The sequence below is a fragment of the Scaptodrosophila lebanonensis genome, unplaced genomic scaffold (assembly GCF_003285725.1).
Source record: "Scaptodrosophila lebanonensis strain 11010-0011.00,11010-0021.00 unplaced genomic scaffold, SlebRS2 tig00000092-arrow-pilon, whole genome shotgun sequence".
NCBI lineage: Eukaryota > Metazoa > Arthropoda > Insecta > Diptera > Drosophilidae > Scaptodrosophila > Scaptodrosophila lebanonensis.
The window spans coordinates 2,859,541-2,883,125 of NW_022060566.1; the positions used below are offsets into that span (position 1 = coordinate 2,859,541).

Sequence of the window (23,585 nt, forward strand, 5' to 3'; positions counted from 1 at the left end):
ATGTAGGCCTGTGTTTATTTATTCAGTTAAATAACATTTAACAACATTTCTATGGATTTAACAATTATTTATATACGCATTACCGAAATACATGCATAGATTAATTCAATTCAATTCGATTTAGGTACGGATCACAGAATCAAATACATAAATACCTATAAATACCTACCAAACCAGACAGGAGTCGGGCGTCGAGAGTAAAAAGCGATATAGTGTTACACGAGATATTTCGCAACTAGTATTTATGATTAATATATATAAATATAATGAAATATATGGCATTTATTTGCTACACATGTATAAATGAATATATATACATATATATACAGATATGTATGTATGTATGTTGTACATGTATATGTATATAAAACGATGAGAAAAATGCGATTTATACTAAGAGAATTCTTTACACATTAATGAAATGCTAATTTACAATATAAAATACAATAAATTAAATAATTATAAACAGTAACGAGATTCGAAAAAGAAGAAACCCAAAAAATAAAATGTCGTTTAACAATGTTGTATTTGAAAGTAATAAACTATTTGAAAAAATTACAAAATATATATACATATTACCAAATGGTCTTCTAATTTCTCAAATACATAGTACACATTTGAATGAATGAGAGCTTTTAAAATATTAAAAAGATTACTGCACCGGGGCTCTTATTTTCAAAATTCCCATCTTGCAATAACTCTGCTTCTTGCTGCTGAAAAACTCCGTCTCTTCGCTTGGAGTCGATCAGATTATACATATTCTCAATTTCAAAAGAATTCAACTTTTTTTTGAAAAGATAATAACCTTTACGTTAGGTGATTCGATTTGGCTTGTGGAGCAAAACGTCAAGGTGACTTAAATAACTGCAATTTCAAAATTTTATAAAAACTAAAAGAAAAATGTGGTTTCCGGAAGTTTATGAGTCGGACGTGCTCGACTCTATCATTCCATTCTTGTTTAAAAACAAAATGCGTCGTTTAATTATTTCAGATGCATATTATTTGTGTTAACAGTGCGGCGCAGCGTGCAGCTGCACAGCAGTGCTGTTAGCGATTAACAGAGCCGCTGTTATGATGGCTGTTACTGTTAGGCGGTGGCTGTTGATGTTGCGCAGGCTTTGAAAAGTTTTGGTCTCGCATGCGCGCTGTCAGTTCGTTTTGAAACTGCGAGGCGGACGAATGTGCTGGCTAAAAGAAAAGAAATAAATATTAATAATAATATTGAATAATATAAACGCCTAAGCACAGGAATCAGAAGTGTTTAATATTCGAATGCCGTATTTGTTGTTTGTGTTTGTTTTTAATTCGCGCGCAGTTATTTGTAAATAGAATTCAGATTTGCAGTGCGAAATTGGTTTTCTTCTGTTTTTTTTTGTTGTTGTTGTTGTTGTTAGTTATTATTTCCCACTGCCAACGTTTGGAGAACGGAAAATGAATGTTCGGCCATGGCTAATAATGCTATTCGCTGGCGGTCTGGGTTCGCTAGCCCAACCACAAATTCCGAGTGACATGAAAACGTTCAATATTGTGGAGTGGCGAAGCGATAAAAATGAAAATTTCAGTGCAGATCTGCACAAAAACCCCCAATTGGTGGCTGAGAAGAGGGGCTATCCATTTACAAAAACCGAACTCGAGCTCTATGCCGAAAGCATCAAGTTGGTGAAGAACGAGAATTGTCGTCGCGATCTGAATGCCACCCTTAGGGGCATTATAAACGCCAATCCGTGGGCCACAGCGCGTAAGTATTGAGAGATATGCATGTAAATACTATGTATGTACATAGATACTAGGTAACCATAGTAGATATAGAGATACAGAATTTTCAATTAGCATCTGTCGATATATGTTAATTGCGGTGCATTCCTTCAGCCATATCCATTGTAAGTGATAAATGATTTATAATTGTGCGTAGCAACGAAAATTAAAATCTTAATTATGTGCATACATTTGAATAGAAAATGCAGAGGCGTACTATATGCCGCCCAAAATCATTTTAACGATTACAAGACCAGCTCTTGTGTTGGCACACCTAACCGCCACAGCCACAACCACCACAACCACACCCACCCAACGTGACTTTTTAGCACTTTGATGGGCATTTGAAGGGGTACTGGTCATGGGCTCGAAAACGTGCCTCGTCCCGTAGGAGCAGATTGTAGTCATAGTCAGTTTTATAACTCTTTGTTTTTTTGTAAGCCCGGCTAAAGGTTGAAACGGAAGTTTAGTTTAGTTTAGCTTGAGGAGAAAATGGGCTCGCAGTCGCATGTTAATTGTTATTGTTGTTGTTGTTGGTCGAGCTTTGTATTTTGACTTTGTTGTCGCCATCTGTCTCTGTGCAATATTTGTGTTTGTGATTCATGTGAAATGTTTTTTTTTCTTTAGTTTTTAGTTTCTATTTAACTAGTCGGGCTCAATGTCAATATCAATACGAACCGAAGTGCAACAACCAGTGAACTGTCTATTTGGTAGAATCCCCATCCCAACGCCCAACGCCCAAAGCACAAACGCCCCCACTTGACTTTCACTGCAAAGCGCACATACTTGTAAAGCGATCTCATTTCGCCATAAAGCAACTAACTGGGGGGCGGGGTATTGCCAATCAGCGTGTGTGTGTATTAAGCGTACTTCACTTGTTTCTTTATTTGGCCTTTTAGCACCACAATTGGTGTAATTTACAAACATACATACATACATACACACATACATATATGCATGTACATGTGTGCTGCGATTTTATTGTAAGAACAAAGAAACTTCAATAATTAATACAGTTCTAAGGCTACATAATTGCCCTGAAAAGGGGTAGAATTTATAATTGCACTTCGTACCAGCTTTAAAGCTTAAACTCGTTTGAAATGATCCGGAAAGCATTCCAGGCTTAAAAAGTGAATCCCTAACAAGTTGCTTGTAGCGGGAATTTTATTTTAGTATTAGTGTAGAAGAAACGTAATGATATCAAGTCTTTGTTCTGGGTAGTACTATAGTACCAGACTATAAAACTTTGGTTTAAAGTTTGGAGACTGCGTTGTTTAATATTTTATTTGAATTTGTTATTAGTAGCCGCTTTCATCATCGATATGTGATACAATATAGTACTTTCATTTGGATCGTCTAAGTCCAACCAATATCTCTGGGGGCATCGAACAAATGGGGTGATAAAAATCTACAAAATTCACTAAACCTCTATTTATTTATTTGACTTCCTATTAGAGATAGGCGTGAAATTTGGAGACATGAAATTTTGAAATGCGCACACATGCCGAAATTTTTGGCACAACGAGCACATAAAAAATTAACAATAAATCGAATGATTATAGTATAATTTTCATTCGAATTTGTAGAACTTGCATGAATTCTTTCAGATTCTATCAATTCTTTATTGCTTATTTATAAAAACTATTGTCACAATAAGAAATTATAATACAATAATTTATTTCCTTTATTTATGGCTTAAACTAAGTAATACTCTAAGTAATACTTTTATAAAGCACAAGAAATAAATAAATGCAATTTTTGTTATTTAAATAAAATACAAATACATAGACATTTTCAAAATACAAGTATATAGTATGTGCAAAAAATTCGGAGACTTCTTAAATTTTTATACCCTGTACCCAAAGGGTACAAGGGTATATTAGATTTGTGCGAGTGTACATGGAACACACAGAAGGAGGCGTGGCAGACCCCATAAAGTATATATATTCTTGATCAGCATGACAAGCCGAGTCGATATAGCCATGCCCGTCTGTCTGTATGAACGCAAGGAGCTCAGAAATTAATTAATTAATTTAATTTCTTTTTTTTGTGGGGTGGTACAGGGTATTTAAGAGTTGAGCCGGCTCGACTTTAGCATTCCTTTCTTGTTATTTATCGTGTTTTTCTTGCACTGCACGAAACTGGAATCCGAATAAGCACGAGCTAAAACACGGCCCATGCCCATCTCTAGCAGAGATTTAGATTTCGAACGGAGTGGCAACGAAAGTGTAGTGAGCTTTTAATTTATTATTATTTAATTATTATATAAATTTAATTTTTAAAAATGATTTAAAGCACTTAACAAGTTCATCGGTATATTAAGTATATAAAGAAAACGCTGAGCATATTTTTAAGGCATTGTTACTGAAGTGTAGGCAGGAAACGATCGGATTTCGCCTCATACTATATGTAAAAGAATATGTTTGGGGGATTGGCGTGCTCGCACTTTTATGCAATGCATCATCCATTACCATCCGCCATTACTATCATCATCATCATCGTCATCGAGCCTACCTCAACGCATATAGTCGTTACTTAAATGTTGGTCGAATGTGAAACGATTTGCAATATGCAGCCGACTTGACGTGACAAGCGTAACTAAAGCTCGGTATAGTGGCAGCAGTTTTTCATGGGGTCGGTACGTATGTATACTACATTGACAACCATTCGGCAGACAAATTATGCAAGTCGATAAAAAGTCAATAATAAAAGCCAATGAGAACGCACCTTAGCCAAGTCATAACAAGTTCAACAATTAAATGCGCTGCAGGCTGATCGATTTCTCAATTCAATGCATTTCATGACATTGCTGGACGATCTTTGAAGATACATACATACTATACTTGTATGTATTCACATTTTGTCAATGGTTGTTTTGATTGTCTCTTTTATCTTTAATTTGAACATTAACAAAAGAATTAACATGCCGGCAACTTAATTTTAGATTCATTTAAACTTAAATCAATTCCTTATCACTATTGTTTTGATTTTCTAAATGATCAGAATAATCGGAAATTGGTATCGAAAGAATCTCAAATGCTTTTTTTATTGCTTTATGATTGATGAATGCTTTTCCTAATAATGTTATTGGAGTTACAGAAAACTAGAAGCTAGCGGAAAAGCGCGAAGTAGTCTGTATATGGATGATTTTTGATTTTTCGCCGAACAGTTTACGAACTTGTAAATGAAAATTGGTAAAATGGCCTAAAAGGGTTATCCCAGCTATTTATTTTGCTTTTTAAAATAATTTACAATAATCGTAAGGGGGAGCTACTGCAATTTATGATTTATCCTTTTTTTAAAATCAGAATAAAACCCAACTTTCCACTAAAACAAAACATTCCACTTTAAATATTTTCATTGAATGAAGCAACTAATTAAAAAATAAAAAAATTGCAAATAATTGCTCGTAAAGTTAGGTCCTACTTATAATCAACTATTAGAAAAAAGCAGAACAGTTACTTATCCGATATATTGACAAGCAGCTGAAGAGTAATGGAAATAAAAAATACAGTTTCTAAGGCTGGTTACTATATTTTGCTTTTCAACAATACCCCAATATTACCCCATAATTGATTAGTTGATAGAAGGAAATAGGCATAATAAGTTATCAAGAAGTTGCTTACTTAAATTAATATCTTTAAGGAAAACACTGAAAAGGGGAATTCCCGCAACTGTTTAAGTAATGGCAAATAAAATGTACTTACGCGTTCTATTGGAACAGCTGAGAAAAGAAAAAGAGAATCAAATGGAAATTGCATTTTTATCATTGATTACCTCATAACAGAATAGGAATACGAACTTAAGAATTTGATTGGAGCAGCTGACAAGCAGCCGATCGCATCGATCAAGTAGACTAAATGAGTATGGTCAAGATTTGTCAGCAAAACAGGTCTTGAAACTGCAAATCCACGTATATTATTGGAATATACATATACTATATACATACATATAGTATTTAAGTAGTAAGAGTGAACTGAGTGGTAAGTAAGTAAACAACGCCTGCAGCAAACTATGTATGTCTAGCTACAGAGAAATGTTTGTTTATACTCGTCTAAATGTATATAGATGTACATATATATGTATGTACATATGTATGTATGTATGTAGTACGGCTTCAATGGGTGGGTATACACAGTTCAGCTTTTGTTTGTTATTTCAACTTTAAGAGCTTGTTGTGATGCTCCTTCTATAGTAAGTTCATACCCCCCCTTTCCGCATTCGAATACTTGTCAATATCTGGATGTTTCAAGGTGAATCTCTTCTCGATATGCTAATATGGTATGCACTAATCACCTGTCCAGATGTAAAATCGAAATGCAAGTAAGTCACAGCATCTACCGACATGTTGTTGTTTTGCAGTTTATTATCATCAGGTTAGACAGTTACAATTACATTTGCGGAAACAGAACTAGTTTGTAGTTCTTTTCGTTGACTCCCGTTGTCAGTAATTTTAATTGCTTCATGACTTGCAGGACGAAAAGTTGAATTTATATTCGATTGCAACTTAAACAGACTCTCATTAACATTTTTGCAAATAGCAACCCAGCAGAAATTGTGTATTTGCTTCAATGTTTGGTTTCCCAGAAATCCTATACCACACAGTAATCGGATGCTTCACAAAAATCCAGCATGACATCACCAGCATATTAACTAAGAATTATGGCACCTGAGTGCTATCTTTAAATAGGTGTGGCACTTTAAAACATAAAATATAAAAGATTCATTTATTTAAAACATATAACATTGTATCTTGAAACTACACTTTAAAAAACATGCTAGAATTAATGCAATTCCACCGGAAAAGCCACACATGTCTTCACATCTGTCTGTATGAACCACGAAATCTTTTGAATTATAACAGCTAGAGACACGAAATTTGACATGTAGACTATTCTTATCCATACACAAGTCCGGTTAATTATATTCTTTATAAAGTCTTATCATTAGATGTCATTTTTTGTTTATTCCTATATGGTAACGAAATTTATGAAAATTTAAAAATAACTTTTAATGGGGACAATTGTTTTTTACTACGTTTCTCAACTGATTCTGGGGTTTCATAAAAATCTGTACGGTACATCTAATACATAGTAAATTATTGCGGTATCTTTAACATCAGTAATTTAATTCGAATTAAAATACGACCAACCAATTCTGCAGGACTTTTGGTTCAGTGAACATGCATTTCCTATAATTGACAGTTACCAGTTTGTGGATTTAAGATCAATTTTTCTCCTTTCATTTTGAAAACGCAAATTATAAGTTCTTGACAACTTTTCTCCCAGTGTACTTGCAGCACGTCAAGGAAAAAAAATAAAAACAATAACAACTAAGTATAACCGACAAAACGACTTGGAAGTGCAATCGAAACTTAAAGCAAATACTAGTTTTGTCTTTTTTGTAATCGCAGTTACAATAATCGCAGCAACGAGGAACATGGAACGAACTCGGCTAAAACGAGTTTCACTCACCAGCACTGCGTTTTTATCATTTCGAAACTATATACATGTGTACATATGTATGTACATGCTTACATACAGTACACACATAGTACATACATATATACGCATAATTAGTATGTGTGCGTAAATATAAGATACGTACGACCGACTTACTACTGTGGCTACCGTTAGGATTGTAAGTGGATCGCCAGTCACTTGAACAGACTTACACACATACTACTATATACTTACATATAGATGTATGTACATATGGTATAGTCAGAGTATGTTTGGCTGAATGGAATAGCTAGTTGCGATATGTTTGGCATGCCTTCTGAATTGGCTGGTGAGCCGACGACCCTCAAACATAACGAACGCATATATCCATTTCCTAATATCATGTTGTAGTCGATTATTTGTAGTTTTCCGTTTAACTTATTATACTACTTTGCAGACGAGTGGTGATAGAGTACACTTCGAAGTGTAATAAGCAAAAGAAGTCACAGTTATACATACTACATGTATATATTCTATGTACTATATAACGAGCCTAATCCGTGAGTCTTTCCACCCGTCTGTCTGTATGAACCATGCTAACTTTTGCACAATCCATACGCAGATTAAGTTTATTACAAACTTTGTATGGTTTCATTATTTTGTACACGATCCGTAGAAAAATTACTCTTACTGGAAGAACCTTTTTGTTTATGACGATATTGCCGGAAAAGTTTCATCAAAATCGGTGCACTATATTATAAAGCTGGCATAGGAACGATGGTACCAATCAAGTTTATTTTAGTTAAAGAACTTAGTTAAAGAATTTCGTGCATTCAAAAAGCTCAAAATTTTAACTGCTGTAGACTTTATTCTATAAAATCATTCAATTCCTTTCTGCGTTGTCTTTGCAGCTGGATGTACAAGTGATATTTTCTTAAGTGTATTTTTAGAAGTAGGTAGGTAGTATTAGTAAGTAGGTAGTAAGTATAAGTAGGTAGTATTAGCATATGTACAATTTTTTTTTAATATTTTCATATTCTCTCTAATGTTCGGATACCATTCAACATGTTTATATTTCAAGATTATGCTTGTTTCAATCATTCCAGCTTTTTAGTTCGTATATTCCTTGAGCTTTCATCGGACAATGCCTTTAAAAAGATAGAATTATATTGATATTTAAGTAGAGGGAAGCTTTGCTCGAACACATACTCTCAGATTGTCAAATTCTACATATTTTCAATATAGAGTTACCTCCAGCGGAAACCAACAAACATATATGCTTATTATTTGATATACTTTGACCTTTTTTCTTAGTGTATGATGCAACTGTTAAATCAGCGGTTGGAATTGAAAGCGCGGTATTACATCAGTTCGGACACTACGACCAGTGCCTCAATCAGCATAAGTTCGTTGACCGACAACGGTACTCCGACAATACTGATGTACCATCGGTGCGTGCCCAATACTGTCTGGTCAGTGTCTACATAAATGGCTTGAATGTCCACGACATCAATTCACGTGCCACGCAGGTAAATACAACTATACTATATACTCGTACATACATAAAAAGATACATAAATAGATAATCAAAAGAAACACAAAATAATGGAGCTGTTTGCGTCAGAAGTTTCCCCAAATTACGAGTACGATTACTCGTATATTAAAACTCTTTATCGCTCGTTGCCAAAGCGCATCTCTGAGGTCAAACTGCATAAGATGCTATAATTATAAGTATGTATTTGAAACTTTTCATTTCAAAACTGTGTCTTTTGATTGTACAAGTATTCAAGTGAGAAAACGAGACTTACTTCTTTAATACGACGACTGATTTTGAAATGGTTATAGTGAATTAAAGTGACTTTGTATTTAAAATGTAACAGAGTCTGGGAAGAAAACATCATTAAAGCAAAAACCGAAAATCATTGGTATGCTGAAATTTCAGCTCATAATAATAGCAAGCATAGCTTAACGAGCTAACAGGAATCCCACAATGTGAGTTCAATCCTGATTAAAACTTGGTTCGTATTCATCGCATAAAGCATGATTTAAAAAAAAAAATGTTGCATAAGTTCAACAAATATTATTATATAAAAAATTTTAGAGCTTTTAATCTTGCAACATAAATATACATACACATGATGATGTTTGATTAAATTTATCAGAAATTTCACAATTTAATTCCACAATATTCTTCAGAAATTTCACACTTTAATTCTCGATTTGCCAGCGCTTAGGTACTTGGTATGAGAATCGCAGAGGAGGGCGCCCATTTATCAGAAATTTCACAATTTAATTCCACAATATTCTTCAGAAATTTCACACTTTAATTCTCGATTTGCCAGCGCTTAGGTACTTGGTATGAGAATCGCAGAGGAGGGCGCCCATTTATCAGAAATTTCACAATTTAATTCCACAATATTCTTCAGAAATTTCACAATTTAATTCTCGATTTACCAGCGCTTAGGTACTTGGTATGAGAATCGCAGAGGAGGGCGCCCATTTATCAGAAATTTCACAATTTAATTCCACAATATTCTTCAGAAATTTCACACTTTAATTCTCGATTTGCCAGCGCTTAGGTACTTGGTTTGAGAATCGCAGAGGAGGGCGCCCATTTATCAGAAAATTCACAATTTAATTCCACAATATTCTTCAGAAATTTCACACTTTAATTCTCGATTTGCCAGCGCTTAGGTACTTGGTATGAGAATCGCAGAGGAGGGCGCCCATTTATCAGAAATTTCACAATTTAATTCCACAATATTCTTCAGAAATATTATAATTTATTTTTTCAGAAATTTCACAATTTAATTGAATTTATCAGAAATTTCACAAATTATTTTAAAAATAATATTATTTAATTTTTCAGAAATTTCACAATTTAATTCTCGATTTGCCAGCGCTTAAGTACTTGGTATGAGAATCGCAGAGGAGGGCGCCCACAATATTTTCATTTAATTTATCAGAGATTTCACAATTAAATTTCAAAATATAATTTAATTTTTATAAATTTACATACATACATGCAATATACATATGTATAGGTCTGCTCCACACCTGAATATCTTTAAGAGAGATCATGTGGAAACTCTTTTTCCGATATCGGCAGCTTATAACTAATAAAAAATGCAACGAATTATGCAAAATAATGCCACTTCTAAAAAGAATTCGACGGATTATGCTTGATCGACTAATATGCAGAAATGGGCAGGAACCTTCAAAGAATTCTCAGCTTTCATTAGAAATTCAGCACAATGTCGTTGTGGCAGCTTTCCAAAATGAAAGAGGGAAGTCCAAACAAGTAATCCATGCGCAATTACTAATGAATTCAGATACGTAATACTTATGCATATGTAGAAGTCAAAAACCCCTTGGAGACAATTAAATGTCAACTGTTTTGTAAGCGTTCTGTCTCTATAGATGACTATAATGATGCAACATCTATCAATTACCTTTACTTTTACTTTTATGATTATGTTTGCGACGTTCTTTGCTTACTTGTTTCGTTTTTTGATTTATGGCTATATGGATTTAAATATACTTAGTATGTGTGGGTGTGTGGATGGAAGCACGACCGTTGCCTGCTTTATGTCCATTTGTATGCAGCAAAACAAACGGTTCTAAACGCGCATATTCTTCCGATGTTACCTGACTTTTAAGCAGCTCTACAAATACATAACCCACCCAAGCTCTTAGCACTTGGCTTTCCAGAACAGTCTGTGTCCAATTGCCCAATTTATTGTTATACATAGTTACCAAGAATCCCAAATTCCAGAGCCGCCAGCCTATAAAATTATTCGAAAACAGTTTGTTCGAAAAATTTCAATAAAAATAAGGCTACAGAATAAAAACAACAACTTTGTTGACAAACTACTCCAATTGAACATAATCACAAAGACTGAAAGGAATAAATTAGTTACAAGCACTGCACTACCACCCAGGATCTATGGACTACCGAAAATACACAAAAAAGGAACACCCCTGAGACCGATTTGTTCGTCAGTCGGTTCCCCTTGTCACGAACTTAGTAGATACATCGCTGGGATATTAAAGAACCTGACCAATACCTCACCATATAACGTTAAAAATTCCTCAGAGTTTAAAGACAAGGTCAACAACACTTATATAGTAGACGATGAGATTTTAGTTTCGTTCGACGTGGTGTCTCTGTTCCCGAGCATCCCAATCGACTTAGCGATGGATGTCATCAGTAAAAACTGGACCAGGATAGAAAGCTTCACTAAAATCCCAAAGAGAATGTTTATGGACATCGTACATTTCTGCATCCGTGAAACAAGGTATTTTAAGTATACGGACAGAATGTATATACAACTTAAGGGACTACCGATGGGATCCCCGGCGTCCCCTGTAATAGCGGACATAGTCATGGAGGAGCTTCTGGAAAACACAACATCGAAATTGATCCATAGACCAAGACTCCTGACCAAATATGTTGACGACTTGTTCGCAATTATTGACAAGGAACAGGTGCAAAAGACATTAGACGCCCTCAACATATACCACAAAGACATCCAATTTACATTAGAGACAGAAAATGACGAGAAACTTAATTATTTGGATTTGACTATAAATAGATGTGGGAATACGCTAAAAACAAAATGGTACCAGAAACCGACGGCATCGGGTAGGCTGATTAACTATCACTCGAAACATCCGAAAAATATGATAATAAATACAGCCAAGAACTGTATAAGACGGATGTTCGAGACAAGTGACAAATTTTACCATAAACAAATAGAGGAAGAAATTAAACGGATACTGACACAAAACGACTTCCCTATCAAATTGACGTATTCCCTAATCAAGAACCATAAGAACCCAAAGAAAAAAGAACCAAGAGCACCAAAAATCTACAAATCTCTGACATACGTATCTGGGTTCTCAGAACGCTTCACCCAGTCAGACTGCTATCAAAAAGAGGATATACAAATTGCGCACAGACCGGAGAATACACTTAGGAACATTTTTAATAGGACTAAGGCAAAAATTGCAGAAATGGACCTGAATAACGTAGTCTATAAAATTCCATGTGACGGAGACAGCGACAACCCATGTAGGAGATTTTACATTGGAACCACTAAGTCGAAACTAAAAACACGGATATCACAACACAAGTCAGACTACAAACTAAGGCATCAAACATTGACACAAAAAACTGCTCTAACAACCCACTGCATAGAGACTGGACACACCCCCAACTTTGAAGAAACGAAAGTACTTCAACAAGAACGACACTACAGTAAGCGATTCACTCTCGAAACGCTACACATTATCAACACACCTAACAAATACAGAATTAACTACAAAGCAGACACCGAAAATTGCGCGCATATTTACAGACACCTGTTAGTTAGTAACTCCAAGTCAAACAGAGCAGACTTGCTTAAATAAGTAATTATATAAAAATTTTTGTGTTATAGTTTTAATATGTTAATTATGTTATATGTTTTGTAGTTGCCCTGAAGACGGTTACCGTGGCGTAACCGAAATATATCGGAAAAAGAAAAGAAAATTAAATAAATTGGTTTTTCTCACTCTGACCTCGAGCCGGCCAAACAATAAAAATAAAATTTCATTAGCATAATTGTTTGAGGGAGGGAGCTTAAGAAATGATGAGAAATCAGACTTAAGCACAAATAAACTTCCTATGGCAGCTATAGTATATGGTTAACCGATTTTATTGATTTGTTGCGTTATGGAAAGGCCCTATAAGGAACTCAGAAATTAAAATTTTGTTACGATAACGAAACAAACAGAAAAGTTTGTAGTACTAAGATATAGCTATGTACTTGTATATAAAATAATGATGCTACATGGTTTTTAGCAAACTTGCTTCTTCTATTTCTTATAGTTCAAAAGTTCCCGGGGCTGATACAGAGGGACAGACAGTCGGATATGTCTAAATCGATCTGATACTTATAAACAGAGAAACAGAGAGCATAGTGCTGATCAGCAACAAGTCTTTCACAAATACACTTTTAAGGTCCCAACATGAATTAATGATTTCTCTTAAGATTGTTTGTTGAGATTGAAAAATCTAAAGAAACAATTTGAAATCACACCATCATCGAAATTCACTTCGGGCGTTGTTAATAAAATTTTGAAACTTATACAGTTCATTTGTAGTAGTATACACAGCTATCGAGTATGCATCAGTTTTATATTTTACAAAATTTGTAGTGAAATATTCCCGATAAATATTTCATATATATATTTCCTGTTTGTGTTGTAATCAAATCGTGCAAGTGTGTATATATCCTCGCGTTTTCTGCACTATAAAATCTTTTGAAATTGCACAAATTTTTGGCGAATCGAATACATAAATCGCATTTAGTTTAACAATGGCTCGACACACTCCAAACAACAATCGGAAGAAGTCACGTGTGATGTCCCGTGTCTGTATCTTAAGTCCCAATAAATTCCGAGATAGCTTTCACAGTTACAAATGCCCCTCAATATTGCTATGCCGTAATAGGAAAATCGAATCGGTGCGTTGCCCTTTTGTGGCAAAAAAACGCAACTCCAAGGAGACGATCTAATGAAAGGCGGTAGCTACCAATGCAATCAAAATAATCAATTCATCAATTATAGTAAGCCCCTACTGCTGGCACCAAATTTTCGATTAGATGTGAGTTTTTCTGGTTCAACAATCAGCATATTTCAAGAATATTTGGGAAGAAATCGATATTATATCCAGCTTCTAATTCAACTTGGTATTTTCTATTATGATTCCAGCAAACTCCACATCAGGATCCAGGACAGATCACCGAAAGCTTTTGGGGCGTATGCGTACCGGATAGCTGTGGCATCGATGACATTAACATCCATTTGTCGAACTGGCTGCAGCACGAGGTGGTTGGGGACCCATCTTTGTGCCAAACGACTGACTCTACGAGTCTACAGATGAGCAAGGCCATGTTTGTTTATGCGTAAGTCAAGCTCTGATCGGAGAGACAAATAGTTTGCACACAAACTCTTCCACTACCAAAAACATTCGCAGCTTTTCCATACCATTTCTGATTTATTTTATCTGTAATTGGTCACTTTTTTGTGTGATACAGCTTGACGTGGTCAGACAGGCAAACATTTTGTAATTGAATTCAAAAGGGAAGTACACCTAATTCCGTTGTTTTACACGATTTTGGACACGGTTTGAAAATTAAAAATTGCACATATACTTGTATTTCTTTAGAGATAAGGAAACAATCACCTCTTTTTGCATATGGTCAATGTCTTTTTTTACACGGTTGTTTCTGGAACCAATTTACCGTGTAAAAACAGAATTGGGTGTAGGTAGTTCAACAATTTTCTGCAAAGAAGACATCATTCTTAAGCTTTTCTTCAGAACTCGAAGTGTTCAGAACCTACCGTCTTTTAAATAAATAATATTTATAAATAAGTTTGTGTGCAAATTATTTGCCTGTCCGACCACAAACTTTTCTCTGAACTCTGAAATTGTAATATGCATCCATCCCTCTATAGCTGCATCATTCTGTTCTTTGTGCTGCTGTCTGTGCTCAGCACCCTGTACCACGCCTACCTCTTGACATTCAGAGCCACGGATGACAAAATGACGGCCAAAGAGGGCAATCAAACGCTTATAATGGCTCTGTTATCATTCTCAATTATTGGTAAGACTAAGTGTCTTTACAATTTTGCTTGCTTTACCTAATCCGTGTGCTTTATATATATAGAGAACACAAAGAAGCTGTTCCAAGCCAGCAAAGATCAACTGGGCCTCAACTCAATAAATGGCATTAAGGCATTGGCCATGTTGCTAATTCTGGCCGGCCATGCCTTGTCCTTCATTCTTGGTGGACCCATGTACAATTCCAAGTTCATAAACGAGGTAAGTGTTGGCGGTTTTCCGTACAGGGAAGGAAAGGCATTATTTTGTATCAATCTTTTTGGGCTTAGCAATTGCGTCTGCCCACGTTCTCATTTCTGACGAACTCACTGCTCTTTGTGGACACTTTCCTGCTGCTGAGCGGTTTCCTCTTCTGTCGTATTTTGCTGATCGAGCTGGAGCGTCGACGGGGCAAGCTCAATGTGCTGGTGCTCTATGTGGCTCGGTATATACGTCTTACGCCAGCGTATATGGCTATAATAGGCTTCTATATGACTTGGTTTCCCTATGTGGGCAGTGGTCCGATCTGGAAGCAGCGCATTAGCTTGGAACAGCAACGTTGCCAGTCATCCTGGTGGCTCAACATACTCTACATTAACAATTATATCAACACAGATCTGCTGGTAAGACATACATAGAAGTTGGTGGGGGAGGGGGAGGGGGAGGGGGTGGGGGAGACCTTGTCCCAGACTATATCTTAAAATTCTTTGTTACAGTGCATGTTCCAATCGTGGTATCTATCGGTGGACTCACAGCTGTTCTTTGTGGCTCCGATCGTCATCTATATAACGTACAGATCTCGCCTTATAGGGCTACGTTTACTCTACGCACTGGTGGTGATCACCGCAGCTATTCCCTTTGCCGTCACCTATGTGGAGCAGCTCGATCCCACCCTAATGGTCTATGCGGAGTAGGTAGAACATAGACTCAACCACATTCACCTTCAAGACTAACCCATTTGCGTTGGTCCACAGTGAGGTGCACGATCTGGCACGCAACGATTTCTACATCAAGTCGTACATTAAGACGCACATGCGTGCCTCGGCATATATAATCGGTTTGCTGGTCGGCTATTTGGTGCATGTAATGCAGGAGAAGCGTATCACGTTGTCGCCCCAGCTGGTGCGCTACATTTGGCTGAGTGCGGTCTTCATTGGCGTCGGGTCCATGTATGGGGTTACGCGCTTCTATGTGGTGCCATATACGGTGGTGGAAAGCAGTCTGTACGCCGGATTCCACAAACTTGGCTGGAACTTTGCCGTCGGCTGGTTGGTGTTGGCCGTAACGACAGGACATGCTGGTTGGCTACAGCGGGCCCTTAGCATACGGGCTTTCGCTCCAATTAGTCGGCTAACCTACTGCGCCTATTTGTCCAACGGAATTGTGGAATTGTACCATATGGCTAGCATTCGACAGCCCAACTATATGGGCTACCTAAGCCTAACCAATGATGTCTTTAGTCACATGCTGGACACCTTTCTGCTGGCCGTCGTCGTCTGTCTGCTATTCGAGTCACCCATACATGCGTTGGAGCGAATATTGCTGCGGAGTTACGGGGGCAGGGAGACGGGACACGGAAGCCATAATTGTGCCAAACAGGGTAAAGAAACAACGCCAAACACCTCGGAGGAACAGCTACCATAGTGGTGATGTGTTGTGCTCCTTGGGTGTTGGTGTAGCGTGGAAAATGCGCTGTGATTGCCCAATTTTCGATAGGAATTTTAGAATTAAGGTATCGGAGCTTTTTCTGTTTGTTTGTACCTACATATATCGCGTATACTAAAGGACAAATCAACCCTTTCATATTTGTAGCTTTATTATCTGCGATTTAGTATTTATTTAACTAAATTTATGTGTAATTGTGATCAGAGTTGTAAGCTAAGCAATTGATCGATTAAGCCATAACTGATCGATAGATTTTCAGCTTTTCACCCTCCTTAAACATTTATCAATGGATTCCAACGGAACGAATCTAAATTTAACATAATTATAATAAAAATTTCAAAGTATCGCACTTCGACAAGGAAGATAATTGTATCAACAACAAATATTTTGAAAATAAACAATAATACGAATTGAAACGTAAATCGTGGAGCGTTTTAAATGCTTGTAAATCAGTTATTATTTATTATTCGTACATACAAATATATGTAATTAAAATTCAAAGGGGGAATATTTTTAATGGGCGATCGATCGATAGATCTATCTGAATATAGTATACGAGTATAAATAACTCGACTTAGAAAAAACAAACTAACTTAGCTTTTATCCAAGACCAAGCACAATCCTGTTTGTTAAACCTAAAAGTAAATGAAATATATACGTATGGGAATGGGTTTTTGGGAGTTTTCTGTGCCTCTCTGCACCGTATATTTTCTATGACTCGGGTTATTCTTCTTCCTCCTCCTCCTCCTCCTCCTCCTCCTCCTCGTCCTCCTCGCTAGCCGGCGCTTGTGCTTCAGTTTTGTCGGGTTCTGGGACACTACTTCGTCGTCGGGCTATATACTTTTGCTCCTCCTCCTCTGGGTCAGATGCCCAAATCGTATTGGGTGGCTCTGGAGTATCCGAAGTTAAATGCTCACTGCTACTGACCGTTTCGGACTGTTCCGCTTCTGATTGCTCCCCCGTCTGATCAACAGTCAATATACTTTCCACAAATATCCGTTCGACAAGGAAGCGTCGTAGGTGCTGGGCGGGCACATCGATCAGAAAGGCCAAGGCAATGGCAAGGCATACGATAAAGCCAATCTCCTGAATGTCAAACTATTCACGAAATAAAATATCCATACATACTTGTATATATATATCCATGTATATCAATCGCTTTGAACTCACCAAATGGCTAAAATTGAACCTCAACGGCTCCTTCACACTTGCCGTATTCGAAAGCACCACCACATAGGTGGCCAGTTGTAGGGGTAGTGCAATTTTCGATAGGAAAAACAGTGGTCGAGCCACATTCGGATAGCGCAGCACAACATATGCTCGCCATGGCGCCATAAGGATACACCAGCAGATGACAAGTCCAAGTACCAGTGGACTCCATGCTGCATAGGCGGCAGCGTCGTCCGTCGAATAGACGAAATCGCTGTGCATACCTCCGGCTGCTGAGAGGAAACACCATCCAATGCTCAATGCTGAAAGAGCCCATCCAACGGGAACCAAGCGCGGTGCCAAACTGAAAGAACCACCTTCGCTTCGATACAGCAAAGCGACTCCTATGCCCAGTAGGTAGGGCGTGGCACGACTCACCGGCGAAGTGTAAATCAAATTGGCGGTACGATAAAACATGCTAACGCTACACAGATTAAGCATTACTAACTAATACTTTGTAGAGGAGGGTTAATGTTGGAATTAACTTACTGCATGCCATGAAAAAAAGTTGTTGACAGATGCTCCCGAGCGGTGCGCGCATAGCGTGCTGCTACGGAGAGCGCATGAAGAGCGCCATAAACAAAAAACCCGGCCTCCGAATCAGTTGAGTAGAGCCACACTAAGAGCGGTGCTAACAGGTAGAGCTGTACGTCCACGGCCAGTTGTAGCGTTAGGGGGGAACACTGAGTGGGAAGCAACAAAGACATTATACAGTCACGATAATGGGTGAACACCTAGTTTAAAGCCTTCTTGATACTTCATAAACTGAATCAATGAGAGTTGTAATGTCCTTTTTGAAATAACAGACCAGGACTTCAATGAGCTGAGTAGCTTATAGCTAGAACGACCTCAAATATTCCTATGACTCAACTCTTAGATGAAGAGAAGTCTCTCTGGTAGCCAAAGAAGTTGCGTCTCCTTTGTAGCTTACCAGCCCTAATTGAGGGAGTGATTTATGGGTGAGCGTAGGTCTAGCTCTTCTTTAGAGAGCAACAATCGTACACAAGAGATATCCACCCTGCTCCTTCATTTAACTGCCTTCGAAATTATAGTCTATAGTCTTGTTGATTTGTCTTCTTACCGCCTCTTCGAAGTCCACAACGTTTTGAATGCTGAAGGCGTTCCGCCACATCTGTTTACTGCACAAGCGCGCATTTTCGCCCACCAGCGCATTCCACAGAGGGCCAGCACCCAGATGGGGCAGAATCCAGGTCTGGACAGACAACACTGCATAGATAATGGGAAGTGTGCGTGTGGCTTTTGTGAGGACATTTTTGAGCAAATGTATTTGGGCCTTCTGCTCGATTTCCTGAAAGAGCTGATTGGTGGCCAAAAAGCCGCTCACCAACAACAGTGCATCGCTATAAAGGAGGGGTGTACGAAATAATACGCTCCAGTAACTCTCGACGGTCTGCACAAAGCTGTCTCTGTTGGTAAGAGGCAAGTGTCCGGCCATGAGGTACTTGAGACTAATGTAGAGCATTAGGGTGGAAGACACCTTGATCATATGTAGGAGGGGATATTCGATGTGTGGACCCTCCAGGGAGAGCAGGGCCTGTGCAGTGCGCAGCGGCGAAAAGGCACGGAGCAGTTCAAGCAGCACATTCAAGGCAGTCTTTTGGGTTGATGTGGCCGCGACAGGCGTAGGTAGTTCGGGTTTCTCAGCTGCTTGATCGGTCTGTTCAGTTTCAGCGACAACTTGGTCCTCGCCCTTCTCCTGCAGAGCAGGGGGTGCCTCTTCAGAGCTACGCTTACGTAGTCTTCCCACGTGCTCGACTAACCACGCCCACTTCTCCCAAACCAGAGATGACAACAGTATGATGAGCAATACGAAAATAACTGACCTGTGAGGAAACGCGTTTTTTTTTTATTAGCATGACAAAGTCCCAGTATCGCACATACATAACTCACACGCTCATTCCCAGTTGGCCGTTCTTGCCTAGCGTTTTGATGAAACTCCTTTTCAACCTCGTGCTGCAGTCCTTGTCCTCCACTTCGACATAGAACCGCACGCCAGTTCCATTGTACGGATGCAGACTCGAATGCAACATATCGCTCACCACACTAGCCGAACAGGCGTGCGGCACGCAGACACCCCAATTGGCAACTGTGTATCGTGGCACAATATGTTGGGGCTAAAAAAATATTCGTATACCCATTAAAAAATGATATCCGAAAATTATGTTGTGTATTGTATGGCTTGTGGTTTCATGAGATTTAGGGTTAAGCGCTACCACAAAAGAGTTATGGTAGCTCTAAGAGGCAGCACAGAGGTCAACTGTTTGAGTTCAGAAAACCAAACGTCAGAGATGGTCCTCCATGAAGGTCTTTTAAAGGAAGGAGTAGCCCGGTAAGTGATTTACGCTCTGTGTGTTGATAAATGGAAGATACATCTACATAACCATATACTTGTATAAGTATTTGTTAAACACATAAAGGTCTCTCTGTCTCTCTTTTTTTTGACAGCATGTCGAGACATAGCGATACAGTATTAACGTCTCGTGTATTTGTTCGTTTGTAGGAACGTAGAGATCTTCTTATAGCTATCATAATAAAGTTTCTTTAGTCATAAAACTATGGGAGAGGGGACGGGTATAGGCTGCATTATACTTCTTTCAATCAGTGCTACGTACATTATCCAACTGACCATACCATAGGCCCCGTCCATGGGCCAGATGCATCGGTTTCTTTAGTTCCGCAACCCTAGTATTTATTTCGACATGGGCCAGACAATATTTGCCACGAATACGCTTCGGTTTACTCGGCGGAGCCTTGACGGTGCCGCGCACCTGAGTGCACAAATCAAAATCTCCAAGCTGGTTGATATTGCCGCGTAGAATTCCGGCACCGACCTTGCCTGTGGCATCGAGCACTTCCATGGGCAAGAGTTGAAGAGCAGAAGAAAGTAAGACAGACAGCACAAAGAGAAAGAGATCGAGCGAAAGATAGATAGTGAGTACGAATGAATGAACGATTTAGAAAGCTCCTTACTCTGCAATGTCCATAAACTGTGCTCGCGCAGATGGCGATAAAGAAGCTGGAGTTGTTGGCGACACTCCTCGTGCTCCACATGCGAGGCATTCACCACAAATGCGGGCAACCAATGCATCAGTAACTCTTCACTAATGGGAAGTTGTTGTTGTTGTTGTTGTTGGGCGGACGAGCCACAACGCTCGCCGGAATCGTCAGTTCGGGTGTGCGATAGACGGGACTTACTTGTGTGCCTCGCAAGCTGTTCGATCGGAAAGAGACTGGTGAAGGGCCAACGTCTTAGGTAGGACAGTAAACTAGTGTCCTCTTCCTCCTCTGAAGTCGGTTTTTGCTGTTCCTTTGCCTTACCATTCCCAGTCTGTTCGATGAGCCACTGCAACCAGTCTATAATATTATTGCTGGGCTGCTTAGTCTCCTCCTCCTCCTCCTCCTTGGCCCAACCGGTGAATAAAGCGCTGACTAAGCGGCCCATAAGTGAGGGCTCGTCTGGAGAGCTTTTGTCATCTCTTCCACGCTCTTTGCGTTTCTTAGCCTTGTTTCTTTGGCTTCGACTGATCTCAACTCTCACTTCCGCCTCGGATCTATCGTTCTCCTCGTAGTTGTTATTGTTCTCCTCACTATCTGCATTATTTACAGTACCATCATCATCATTATTATCATCTCCATTACCATCATCCACATCCATTTCCGGATCTGCATCCTCATCGTCGTAGTCGACGCGCTCTAGTTTGTGAAATTTGAATTTGCGTTCGTTGGTTCGTCGTATGCCCAACTTTTTGCCCCTCGCCAGGGTAGGGGCAGGGGTTTTGGGTGCCTCTGCCACCTCGTCATCGCCTTCGCCGAAACCAAAGTTAAACTCATGGGTCTCGGGAGGCAGTTGCAGGCAAATTGAAAATACCACCAGCCAGATGAGGCAACGACCTTTGTCCCTTCCAACCATCTCGTTTTGGTTCAGTTTTAGGGCATTTGATAAATTTTAAGCCATTTCCCAGCTTCTTAATACCATGTGTGTGTGTGTGTGTGCGTGTGTCTGTGCCAACTGGAGTCTGGAGTCGTTATCTTCTATAATAAGTGGCCTTACATATAGTACATATGTGGGTATGTACGAGTATTTGTGTTTGTTTGTTTGTACATACCTGCTCGTGCTTTCGTTTGATTCGTTCTAAAATTTTGAAAAAACTGATCTGCTCACCGAAAGAATATCTATCGCGAATGCTGAAAATAAAAACAGAAATATGCATCTGCATATGCATTTGACATCGTATCGTCGTCATCATCGTAGAACCGGCCTCAGCTCTTCTCTCTGCTTTTCTCTCTCTATACTCGTATATCTCTCCCTACTAGGTCGCTATGCTATTTTTGTAAAGAGGGAAGTTGATGCAAAAAAATCTAGGGATTGGCTGCATATTTTCTTTGGCATTTTCAAAAAGATAACCGCACTGAAGAGTGCAAAAGTATTTTTATAGAATTCGTAGAATTGCATGGTAAATTCCTATAATGAACCTTTGATGTCAATTCACAAAAATCCCTCCACATAAGGGTAATTGGCATGACAAAACAAAAACTTGTTAAAATATCGAGTCAACAGAATAATAACGCCATCTGAATTATAAGATGAATTCAACAGTTGAGAGCGTTGGTCTGTCTACACTCAGAAAAATACATTTCCTAGGTTTTGGTAAGCCCTAAAACTAAATTGGCCAACTGGCTAATATAAAAAATATATATTTTTCTTAAATTAGGAAGTATTTTTTTCCATTAAGAGCTGAAGAAATAATATTTAATTGAAAAAATAACATTCTAAAAAATATTTTTCATTCATTTATAATTTATCGCTCTAATCCTTAATGTTTTTATAAATATCATTTGAAGCATTTTTTTCTTGTTTATATATCGAAATCATCCTAATTTCTAAAAATGTTCGCCTACAATTCAGAAACTAATGTTCTTCAATTTATTTATAATTTCAAAATCTATTTTTTTGCTATTTTATAAGAGCAGTAAATACCTGATGTGTACGCGCGTTGTGTATTATATTTCTTGTCCAATAAGTATATTAAGGAATGCTATAAGATTTTGAATATTTAGCTTTCAATTTATTTCATGGTAGGCAAAGTAATAAGAACTGTCGGTTCTGAGGTAATGCGCAAGTTAAAACTAATAGCTACCATAATATATTTCTCTCAATACATTGTCGTATTATTTCCGCTATGAATTTGCAGATGACGTCAACTAAACAATGGCTGAGATTATCGGGCGATCATTATTTCCGCTTTGTGCTTTAAAATGATGTATTTCCACAAATGGTTGACAGCTTTTAAATAAAGTTAATCGAAGGTTATCATTAAACCTTTTATTATAAGTCAGAACTAGCTTGGATTATAAGAAACTGGAAATCTCTTTCAATTTCACCATTTTTAAATAAGTGTACTAAAGTTAAACCACTTTATATAAATTTTATGTCTATGTATATGAGGTATGAATCTTTTGTTTGAAGAATGAATTAGATTTAACTAAATTTAAAAGTGTTTTTTATCTATATTTTTAAATTTAAAAACATTATTGTTGTTCTAAATGGAAGAACCGCCTCGTTCTTCCGAAGAAGATATTACTTTTCTTTGAGTAAGACTATTATATTATTACCTATTAAGAGTTTTCAACATTTTTGAATTTATTATAAATACTTCTGACATTAAGATAAAATAAATTATGTGTATATGAAGGTAAAAGACTAACATTTCTTCTCAGAAAAATATTGTTTTGCATATACTCGTATATACTTATAGTATTATGGCAAATATTGTAGACCGGAAGAGAAAACAATAAACTAAACAACAAATAATTTCATAATACCCTTTTAATTGGTAAGCATATAC

At 37.8% G+C, this 23,585-nt stretch overlaps 2 protein-coding genes across 5 annotated transcripts; one reads left to right on the plus strand and one right to left on the minus strand.

Annotated features, from left to right (window-relative positions):
* Window positions 1-1,368: 1,368 nt before the first annotated feature.
* Window positions 1,369-16,645, plus strand: LOC115627164 (nose resistant to fluoxetine protein 6-like). Of its 3 annotated transcripts, none has more exons than XM_030522751.1 (8): window positions 1,369-1,738; window positions 8,511-8,725; window positions 13,953-14,146; window positions 14,700-14,848; window positions 14,912-15,066; window positions 15,135-15,467; window positions 15,561-15,758; window positions 15,819-15,958. In XM_030522751.1, the coding sequence occupies exons 1-7, from the start codon at window positions 1,432-1,434 to the stop codon at window positions 15,756-15,758; spliced, it is 1,551 nt and encodes a 516-aa protein (XP_030378611.1). In that variant the 5' UTR covers window positions 1,369-1,431; the 3' UTR covers window positions 15,819-15,958. The 3 variants fall into 3 exon arrangements, with proteins under 3 accessions (XP_030378611.1, XP_030378609.1, XP_030378610.1); XM_030522749.1 differs by having other exon boundaries at window positions 1,373-1,738; window positions 15,561-15,754; window positions 15,819-16,645; XM_030522750.1 differs by lacking the exons at window positions 1,369-1,738; window positions 8,511-8,725 and adding an exon at window positions 13,433-13,845 and having other exon boundaries at window positions 15,561-15,754; window positions 15,819-16,645.
* Window positions 16,646-16,936: 291 nt separating this feature from the next.
* On the minus strand, window positions 16,937-21,867 carry LOC115627165. Of its 2 annotated transcripts, XM_030522752.1 has the most exons (8): window positions 21,846-21,867; window positions 20,710-21,771; window positions 20,352-20,590; window positions 19,630-19,853; window positions 18,800-19,562; window positions 18,208-18,401; window positions 17,680-18,142; window positions 16,937-17,607 (listed from the first exon to the last, which is right to left on the minus strand). In XM_030522752.1, exons 2-8 carry the CDS (start codon window positions 21,647-21,649, stop codon window positions 17,233-17,235), a joined length of 3,198 nt encoding a protein of 1,065 aa, XP_030378612.1. In that variant the 5' UTR covers window positions 21,650-21,771; window positions 21,846-21,867; the 3' UTR covers window positions 16,937-17,232. The 2 variants fall into 2 exon arrangements, with proteins under 2 accessions (XP_030378612.1, XP_030378613.1); XM_030522753.1 differs by lacking the exons at window positions 20,352-20,590; window positions 20,710-21,771; window positions 21,846-21,867 and having other exon boundaries at window positions 19,621-19,722.
* Window positions 21,868-23,585: the final 1,718 nt, after the last annotated feature.

What these genes read in the sequence shown, in the direction of transcription:
- LOC115627164 (XM_030522749.1), top strand. Translation starts at nt 1,432, where the DNA reads ATGAATGTTCGGCCATGGCTAATAATGCTATTCGCTGGCGGTCTGGGT. An exon ending in CAATCCGTGGGCCACAGCGC is followed by an intron (nt 1,739 to 8,510) that starts GTAAGTATTGAG and finishes CTTTTTTCTTAG; the next exon opens with TGTATGATGCAACTGTTAAA. An exon ending in ACCCTAATGGTCTATGCGGA is followed by an intron (nt 15,755 to 15,818) that starts GTAGGTAGAACA and finishes GTTGGTCCACAG; the next exon opens with TGAGGTGCACGATCTGGCAC.
- LOC115627165 (XM_030522752.1), bottom strand. Translation starts at nt 21,649, where the DNA reads ATGGTTGGAAGGGACAAAGGTCGTTGCCTCATCTGGCTGGTGGTATTT. An exon ending in CAGTTTATGGACATTGCAGA is followed by an intron (nt 20,591 to 20,709) that starts GTAAGGAGCTTT and finishes TGCCCATGGAAG; the next exon opens with TGCTCGATGCCACAGGCAAG. An exon ending in GGTATGGTCAGTTGGATAAT is followed by an intron (nt 19,854 to 20,351) that starts GTACGTAGCACT and finishes ATATTTTTTTAG; the next exon opens with CCCCAACATATTGTGCCACG.